This window comes from Vigna unguiculata, chromosome 2 (genome assembly GCF_004118075.2).
Source record: "Vigna unguiculata cultivar IT97K-499-35 chromosome 2, ASM411807v1, whole genome shotgun sequence".
Taxonomy (NCBI): domain Eukaryota; kingdom Viridiplantae; phylum Streptophyta; class Magnoliopsida; order Fabales; family Fabaceae; genus Vigna; species Vigna unguiculata.
In genome coordinates, this window is record NC_040280.1 from 10,083,166 (window position 1) to 10,093,381 (window position 10,216).

Consider the following 10,216-nt stretch of genomic DNA (forward strand, 5'->3'; position numbering starts at 1 on the left):
TCCTTTAAGCTTAGTGGTTATTTGCAATTTAGTGACCTTTAGGGTTGGAGACTTTCCTAAGATGGCAGACAAGCTGAATATTATGATATAGCGATTAACTCGGGTATTGTGGTATGTAACGGTCAATCTGGCCACTATGGTACAAAAAGAGTACATAATAAAGAGCAAGGAATGTGTTTGATTTAGTAAATTGAGAAAAATAAGAATATACGAAGAACTTGTTTGATTTTAAATTTAAAAGAGAAATGCATCTATTATAAAAGAAATTGTGTGAACCAAAACACGAAACTTCTTCTAACCTAAACTAAAACACAGACATTCTTCTCAAGCCCATTTAGCTATGAGAGACATCAGACCAGCTCCAAGCAGAAGAGAAACATTGGCCCCTAAACGAAGCCTACCACTTTGTTGCATCCTTTGATTCAAGAAATCTGCGGCAAGAAGATCAACAAGTGCCATGTAGATTAAGATCCCCGCCGAAGCTGCGTTAAATACTCCTTCCACAATAAGAGCAGTTGGACTGTTTTCATCATAAACACTTGTGATATTTATGCCAATCGCAATCCCCATTGGAGTGGTTAATGCAAAGAATATTCCCATCGTTATAACATAAATCCTCTTAAAATTTGCCTACAATAATTCATAGAAAGCGACCATTAATTAGTATGAGACAAAACAATAGAACAAGTTTGAAAATCCTAACGAATCCTATTTTTGTTCCATATACCAACCCAACAACATGGTTCCAGTAACAAACCACTTCACACAAACATTTTCGATCCTCGTCACTTGTACATTCGATTGAAGGTTGATTTGGTTGGATGATGTGTCACCAGTTAATTTTTTGTTTTCTTGAAGGTTGTTATATATATATATATATATATATATATATATATATATATATATATATATATATATATATATATATATATTTATATAGTTATATATTTAGATTAAATCAGCCAAGAAGTACCTGAGATATACAGCTTCCAAGTCCCATGCCTTCAAAGAATTGATGAAAAGTCAATGCGGCTACCAGTGGTCTTATCGTGTTAGGACTCTCGGAAGCTCCCAACGAAACTCCAATGATGATAGAGTGAACAATAATTCCCAACTCCAACACCTGCAACAAATTCAAAATCCGCAACCCCAAACCATTATCAAAGCAAGAAACCTAAAATGAAATGATAACAGCAAATGAAACCTATGAAACAAAAAAACATTTTACGAAGCTTTCAATTCAGAATTTAGTTGATATCAAGAAGTGATGAATACCTGTGATATGACCTGATGACGAAGAGATTGGGATGAATGATCATCATATTGAACAGAGCCATGTGAATGGCCATGAGTTGCATGCGTGTGAAGATGCATGTGCCCTCGCTCTTGCTCCACATCCCCACTCTCATTCTGTATTTCCTTTGACTGGTGCTCCTGAAAATAAGCAGTGGCATAAGTATCCACCATGAGAGTCCCCATGGCAGTGCACATTGCCACAAACCCAGTGAAGGGAAAGTCTCCCCATGGATGCTCCTTGAGACAAGGTGAGGTCAGATTTTCAAAAGCATCGGGTAACACGTGGATGAATGCAGTAGCCAAAATCACGCCCGCAGCAAAAGCCTTTATCATGAAGAAAATATCCTTCTCAGGACTCAATGCAGGTATCACTTTGCCTAGAAGGGGAATACACAACCCAATTGCACTCGCAATTAGAATCGATATCAAAGCTATTATCTTGTACCTCATAGCTTTTACTCTATCATGATCTTCGTCTTCTTTGTCACACGTGCATTCTGCTGTAACTAGGGTCGGAAGGACAACCAATAAAATCAACATAAAAGACCAAAACAAAAGCTGATCGTTTCCCTTGAATCTACCCATGGTAGAAAAATGTTGAACAGACAGAAATAGAGGGAAGAATAGAGTGAAGTGTGAAAAACAAAAACATACACGTACACCTTCTTCTGGTATTTCTTTCTATCTCTCTCGAGTTCTAATATATGAAGATAGATATTTTTGAGGTACACGAATCATTTTAGGAGAAAAGTGATGGAGAATGATATAAATAGAGAACAGTAACGTAGAATTTATAATTAATGTATCATTTCCACCATTTACACCGTAGATAGATAAAGAATGATATAAATAGTGAAGCATATCATCAAATGTCGACATAAATATGTTGCAACCAATGGAAAAGGAGTTTAAGGAGTGTAAATGTGGAGAGTCCAAGAGAAGTGTGTCCATTGTATGAAAATTAGATTGCAATGTGTTAAAAAGAAGAATAAAAAAGGTAGAGTCAAGTCAAAGTTCCGAAATGTAAGACCTACTTCACACAGAAAAAGGCAGAATAAACTCATAAAAAACAAAGTAAAGATGTAACAAATATCAAAGCAGAAAATATGAATCCTCTGTCCCGTAAACCATGCATAGTAATTGAAAAATAGATCCTTAATCTTGATTTATTTTTTATTCTTTGACTCGATTTTTTTTTCATCTTTTATAAATAAAGTAATTACTAATTCACCTTTTTCTTCTTAAATTTAAATAGTTAATTTTTATATCCCGAGTTTTTGTTTCAGATTATAAGTGAATAAAAAATAATATAACAGAAAGCAACCACTTTACACAATAATATAGAATAAATTAATCTAATACTGTTAATGTGAGTGTATACTTTACCAAAATGTATTATATTACACACTATCCATTAGAAATCAATTTTTGAAATAAAAAATAGTTAGTGACTAATCAAGACTAACTTACAAAGTTAAAAATTATTGGTTACTAAAATAGTCACTATTATAAATAAAAAAGTATAATTGTTCACTAATTGATTAGAGACTAATTTAGAAACTAACTCATTTTGGTAACCAAACCCTAGGTAGCTAATTTTTAGTGACCAATTTCCTTTGGTAACCAATGTAAGACACATTTTTTCTGTCCTTAATATTTAAGAGTCTAGCCTCATCTGTTGGACCTACGGGCCAGCCTATAGGGTGACTCAAAGACTCCCTTTCAGCCTCTTTGTTTTCCATTTTGTTCACTTTGCAAAAACAACCCCTTTTCTCAGTTATCTTTTCCCCAATAGAGCTCTGCTAGGGTTTGGATATTTGTAGGTATTGTTGCCTATATAATATCTTGCTATATGAGCAAGCTTTTGGTGAACTATCAAACTATTACTTTATGTTTTGTTAATGGCATCGTGGTGTGCCTTAGTTCCTCTTCGAGTATATTTTGGATGAATGTAATGGTTGATACATATATACTTCATTGTGTGGCTCTTTATATTATATTGTATGTGATATTTCATTTAATTAAGTTTATTTATTAAGTGGGATGTTACAGCCAAAACCATGGTAGCTAATTTTAAAGACTAATTTAGTGACCAATTATATTGTTTTATTCATAATAGTGACTATTTTAGTAACTAATAATTTTTAGTTTCGTAAATTGATATCTAAATTGGTCACTATAGTTACTAATAATTATTGATCACTAAAATTTGTCACTATTTAAAAATTTTCTTGTAGTGTATTTTTTTCACCAATATCACTATTTGTTTTCCTACTAGAAATATCAATTTTGTACTAAGTATAATGATAACAATTTACATTACATACACTAGAGTAAACTAATAATTTAGACAATTCAAACATGATATACCAATGTTAAATATATATTATGTGGTGTTTTTATTAGTTAATATTGTGTTCTTTAGGATTTGTTTTAGTTAATTAGTATATTTATATTAGATTCTTCTATTTTACTATTTGTTTTCTCAAGAATTAGTAATAGAATGGTTTAAGCATACTTTTTAGTATTGCACTAATGTAATTAAGGATTTTGGCACCGATTATTTTGAACATTGTTCTTCGATTCAACAATTGAAGCATATCCAAGGATTGTTAAAAAGATGGACTTTTGGCTTTGGTTTTGAACCGAAACCTAAACTTCCATATTATGCTTCAGTTTTTGAAGAAATCGAAGCATGAAACAATAAAGAAATAATTTAAAATAAAATAGAAAGGAATAAGCTTTCGGTTACTAAAAGAACCAAACCTATTGTCCTTCTAATTTTAAAATTAATTTAATTTTAAAGGGAGATTAGGCTTCAGTTTTCCAAATAACCGAAACCTAATCCTCATAAAATTAAATTATTTTTAAAATCAAAAAGGGATTAGGGTTTAGTTATTACCAAAGTGAAAGCTTATTCCCCTTTTTATGCTTCGCTTTTGGCAATAACTGAAGGCTATAATGTAGACATTTCTTTTAAATATTTTTTCTTTCTTTCTAGGTATCAAACCTACATACAAAAAGAAAACAACCATAACCAAGAAACATAATTTATATACAATAATATATAAATTAAAATTTATATCATTGCACTTTAAATAATTTACAAGTAAATGTTTCACATATTATTGTACATTTCTTTTATATATCTTGCACTTTTCTTCAAGTTTTCTATACTCACTACGAGACAATATGTGTGGGTTTTTATTTTGAGCGCTTATTCCTTGGGTTTTTTCCTATCACCTTGTAACATATAAGATCAATTTTAAGAATTAGTTCAACCTGTAAAAAATTATCAATGCCTTGGACCATATATCATCATAGACAACATCATGTACATTGTCTTCATGCATAGTCCAACAACTAAGTTGTAAATTAATAATATAACAGGCCAACAACTAGGATGATACCCAAATTACCAAATGGATTCATTCCATATGTAGCTAAACCAATTGAAGATTTGATAACCCACACTTCGGACATTTTTTCAAACCTTCAAATTCTTTCTTGTACAATATGAAATCATTCGACATGCATGTATGCTTTTATACTCCAAACCCATCAGACAAAGAATTTTCTTGGCCTTATAATTACGAGCAAGTAGCGTATTTGCATCTGAAAGCATTTCATTTAACAACACTAGCAATTCTGTGAAACTCTTATGGTCCACCCATTGGTCGCCTTAAAATACATGAGCCTTAACATCATTAACAATTGTGTTGACTTAGTTGAACCGACATACCACAGAGTCTCCCCATCAGTAGACATCATCTCATACACATGTGTTTAAGCAAAAGCTTTTGAGCCAACATCGCGAATCATCTCCTATAATCGATCTTCTTCTAGTTGATCTTCCATGTTGTATAACTTCGAAGGAAACCATCACAAATGTGTTCCCTTATTTTGGTTGCATTCAACTTTCTCTCATTCAAACAATCGACACAAGGACATGTAAAAATCACTTCATCACCACCTTTATCCTCATTAAGTTGCACAAATTGTATAAATTCTTCAACTCCTCTCTCATACTCAACATTGATGCATGGTGAATTATATATATATATATATATATATATATATATATATATATATGTGTGTGTGTGTGTGTGTGTGTGCAATTGTGTGAATAATTTCAGTCATCTTTAAGCTTGTTGAAAATTAATGCAGTAGGTTAATTTTGGACTTTGGTTGATATGTTTCCCTTTACACTTCAAGAAAAATACTAATTTACAAGAAAAATCAATGAGGAAAAATATTTCTCACTAATTTCTTATTGTTTAGCGAGGGATCAACAACAACAAAAAATTCGTAGCTAATTTGCGAGACAATTAGCAAGAAAAAATATTTCTCACTAATTTCTCGTTATTTTGTAGATAATTTACGAGGAAAATTAGCTAGAGAAATTATTGCTCACTAATTTCGTATTATTTAGTGAGGGACCAATGACAAAAAAGTTTCTTAGCTAATTTGCAAGGGAAATTAAGAAGGAAAATTATTCCTCACTATTTAGCGAGGGATCAACGTCAAAAAAGTTTCGTAGCTAATTTCAAAAATTGCTTTTGAAGCATTGAACTTGAAAGTTGTGAATTTTTGTCTTAATGATTATTTCGTTGCTACTGTTATTTTTTAAGATCTTTACTATATAATTATGTAATCATTATGATTTTCTATTTGTATTTGATTTTAGGGCATCTGATTTTGCATATTGAGCCATTTCTTTGGTGGGTATTTTTCTTTCATGTTACAATAGAATATAATGCATTACTTCTTTGGTGGCAATTTTCAACATAATTTGTCTACTTATATTATCATTTGTTGAAGGTTTCACAAGAATTTGGATTGGTTTGACCATTTATATGGCAATTCCCCAAATGTAGGATATCATTAGAACACACTTTAAAATTCCATATTCTAAACCTCAAATACTTCTCTATACCAAATCACAAAGTAATGAATACAAAGATAGCTCCCTTTATACCAAAAACCCAACCTTTTTTTTACCACAAGGATAAACATTTCTTATCTCATATCGAAGACATTAATCACATAAAAAATAATCGTAAATACAAGGTGTACCTCCCCTTTACTAGAATTCATGCACCAAGACCATTCCCTTTGCTCTTTACTTCCTAACCAAACTCTGCTCTTTTCTCTCACTAACTCATGTTGACTCACCTCCCCTCATAACCCCAATTTTTAACTTAGAAGAAAATCCTTTTGTTTTCCTTTGACCAACAATGTTGAAAACCAAAAATAAATTGTTTTTTGGACTACACGATCTGCTCTTTTCTCTCACTAACTCATGTTGACTCAACTCCTTTCATAAGCCCAATTTTTAACTTAGAAGAAAATCCTTTTGTTTCCTTTGACAAACAATGTTGAATACCAAAAATAAATTGCTCTTTTCTCTCACTAACTCATGTTGACTCACCTCCTTTCATAACCCAATTTTTAACTTAGAAGAAAATCCTTTTATTTTCCTTTGACAAACAATGTTGAATACCAAAAATAAATGTTTTGGGTTGCACGATTTTTGATCCAACCTTTTTCTCTCCCAACTCAACTCCTACAACAAGACAGTTGTCTTTGCATAAATATTTTGGACTGCACTTCTGCCTTTTTTTAATCTAGCCAAGGTTCAAACTCACCACCTCCAAGTTCAAACCTAACACTCCAAACCATATCAACTACCACATTTTTCTTATCAACCACATGTACAACAACATACAATAACATCCACACATTTAATGCATTCGAGAAAATAATATTATAATCATATCAATTGTATTATGAATAATTTATAAAAATACAAATTACACCAAGGGACAATATTTAAATATAAACACACCAAATTCACACATCAGGAATCGAACCCTTAACCACCTACACATGACAAGTTTCTAACCAATTATGCTACTACTCACTTTTGTAGAATTATTTATTTATTAATTTTAATAATACTCCTCGCGTTTAATGACCAACTAGAAAATATAATTACTTTTCCTCGGTCTTACACAATTGCCTATTGATTTGGTACTACCCTCGCCTTGGTTGAAACCAGGGGATTTGTGATTCCCTCCCATGGACTCGCTTCAAATACTGAATTATGTAGAGTAATAGAAAACACTAACAATTATCCACATAAATTGAAAGTTTACATTAATTCTTTGAGGGTTACCCTTTTCTTCGTCCTCTCACGAAGTGTATGAAGGAAGGTGAAGTTAAAGAAGATCTTTAAGGGAGAATCTAAGAGTTTTCACGATGAAAGGGTCTAGCTTCAAGATAAGGGTTGATGGTGACAATTTCTAGTGAGGATGATAATGAGGTTGGCGGTTAGGGTTGACGATGAAGGTTTGTGAGAGGGTTTAGTGAGCCTCAACGAGCGTTCCCGTGAACAATGAGGTTCAACGGCATTTAAGGGTTGAGATGGTTTCAATACAATAGAGGTAAAAGAGCTTCGATACAATATGAGTGTCTTTGAAAATGAGAAGATTTTGCGAAAAGAACGACTTACAAATGAGAGGGAAAATGAAAAAATAGAAAAAATAACTTTGAGCAAAATGAAAAACACTTTAAGCCTTGATACCACTGAGTCACTCTAATAAGAAAGGTAAATGGAAAGTAAGGTTAATTTTTTTTATATTAATATTAAATTTATCTGTGTTTTACTAATCTTATATTTATTTTGAACTACATTCTTTTATAGCAATAAACCGACTCTATTTATTTTATTTTGTATATATATTTATTATTTAATTTATTTATTTTTATATTTTATATATCTACACTACAATTCACTTCTAGTTTTTATTATAATTTATATATTTTGTCATTTAACTTATTTTCCATTTCGTACCAGTATATTTTAATTTACTTACTTTCCCTTAAGTATGACACTAAAAGACATTTTTATTAACCGTGTATTTAACAATTTAATTCACTACAAGAAATTTTAATTTTAAAAGGGGTTATTTAAGAGAGGTTATGCTAACCTCCGGGAAGTAACGTGCATATCTGAGGTTTTCTAAACCCCTGACAACTAACAAGGGTTTTTTTTATCAAACCCCAATTAGAGTAAGTGGTATTTTAATTTCAACTTATTCTTTCTCCCACTTAATAGGTTTATGCTTATTTGTTCAGTTTTCCTCTTTCATCTTTTTTGGCGTTTCGTATTTCTTCCTTTGTCTCTTTCATCTTCAACCTTCTTCGCTCTCTGCCATTCATGTTGGAGTCTCTTGTCAAGCGCTCATCGGTGGGGCTAAGATAATGTTAGTAGGGTTCACATTGTTGATGCTCTGCGAATCTGTGATGCCACGCGTTCTAGGGATTTCATCGAGTTTATGTTGATGCCATGCATTCTCTGTTATGGAGCGTTCTATTCTCTATTTTGTCTCGCGATGTAAGAATTTTCCTGGTAAGGATCCTCGTTTCGATGGTGTAACAAATTTTGAAATCAGTGTGGTGTATTAGGTTCGAATGATTAAAAATTATATTTTATTTTAGGTTTTTTCAATTAATCCTTTCTTGTCATTCTCTCAAGTCTAACTTTAACCTACATTGATGTTATTGAAACAGTGGTCTGGAAGGTACATGCTCGGTGTTGCTCAAGGATTGTATTATCTACACAAGGGATTAGATATTTAGGTACATTGTAGTTGAGACATGTTTCACATTTGTAATTGATTATCCTTTTAGTTGTTTTAATCTTGTCTTAATTGAACATTGTAGTTGTTTTAATTGTATATAATCTTGTCTTGTTTTAATTTTGTTTTTATTGGAAGGTTATCTGTCGAGATTTCAAATCTAGAAATGTGTTACTGGACAAGCAATTTCATCCCAAATTTTCAGATTTTGGTTTTGTAAGGGAGGGTGCAATAAGTGATAAAAATCATGTATCTACTACGATAAGTTGAAGTCCTATAATTTTTACTTGCTACCATACATGCAATTATTAGTTCATCTAAAATCTTGTCACTATGCAGTGAAACATGACATTTTCAATCCTATCTCTTGCTTGAGCCTTATTTAGTAAACATGGCATTTTCAATCCTATCTTTTGCTTCAGCCTTATTTAGTAAAACTTTAGTTGGATTTGTTTTAGGCAATTAATGTAACAAAAGGTAAAAGTAGTAGTTTCTCCAATTAACAAAAATGTTGGCACTATACCAATAATCGAAATGAGATAGGGAAGCACAATAGCTACTTCTATCATTTTGTCATGGTATTAAAGAAAATTAGTGAATTGTGATGAGTCTCCTGTTTTTCAACCTATGTTTGACATTGGTTGTGATATTCCTATTCACTTATGTAGAAGGATTTCTTCCGTGTAATTATATGCCTTGCAAATATAGTTCATTTTTATTGATAACTGTGTGTTGTCCCAGGACATCAATTTTTTTGGGGAAGGGGATGATACCTCTTTCCAAGGAAAGGGAAGTATTTGGGTTGAAACAAAACTTACTAACATATACTTTACCCTAGGAAGAGACAATTGTATTATTCAAAACCTATGACCTCTCAAAATGTAAAATTTGTCATAATACATGAACAACACCAACTCCTGGGGGATTTCCTTTATATAGTTTGAATCCCAACTCAAGTGTTGATTACCTTGTCATACGAATACGTCCTTTTGAATCTATAGTTTATTTTTATCCTCTTACTTTTATAATCTCGTAATACTTATGAAGCTGAAAGAAGTCGGGATGAGTGATTGATGAAAAATTGAATTAAGATAGGAAATTATTTTATTTGTGTGCAGGGAGTGTATTGAGTGGTGGTGGTAGCGAGCCCCTTCCAAAGGCTACTGCCGAAGATTGGGTTTATATGATAAATGAATTTCATAAAGGAACTTTGGAGAGTAGATTGGGTATACCAATGATCTATGGTATTGATGTTGTTCATGGACACAATAATGTCT

At 31.9% G+C, this 10,216-nt stretch overlaps 1 protein-coding gene across 1 annotated transcript; it reads right to left on the minus strand.

Moving 5' to 3' along the window:
* Positions 1-252: 252 nt before the first annotated feature.
* LOC114166933 (zinc transporter 8-like) lies at positions 253-1,881 on the minus strand. The gene is made up of 3 exons (XM_028051823.1): positions 1,276-1,881; positions 974-1,123; positions 253-630 (listed from the first exon to the last, which is right to left on the minus strand). Exons 1-3 carry the CDS (start codon positions 1,879-1,881, stop codon positions 325-327), a joined length of 1,062 nt encoding a protein of 353 aa, XP_027907624.1. The 3' UTR covers positions 253-324.
* Between the last annotated feature and the right edge of the window lie 8,335 nt (positions 1,882-10,216).

Excerpts from the sequence above, each read along its gene's own strand:
- LOC114166933 (XM_028051823.1), bottom strand. The coding sequence starts at position 1,881 with ATGGGTAGATTCAAGGGAAACGATCAGCTTTTGTTTTGGTCTTTTATG. Across the intron at positions 1,124-1,275 it reads GTCATCAGGTCATATCACAG|GTGTTGGAGTTGGGAATTAT; the intron begins GTATTCATCACT and ends AATTTGTTGCAG. Across the intron at positions 631-973 it reads TTGGAAGCTGTATATCTCAG|GCAAATTTTAAGAGGATTTA; the intron begins GTACTTCTTGGC and ends GAATTATTGTAG.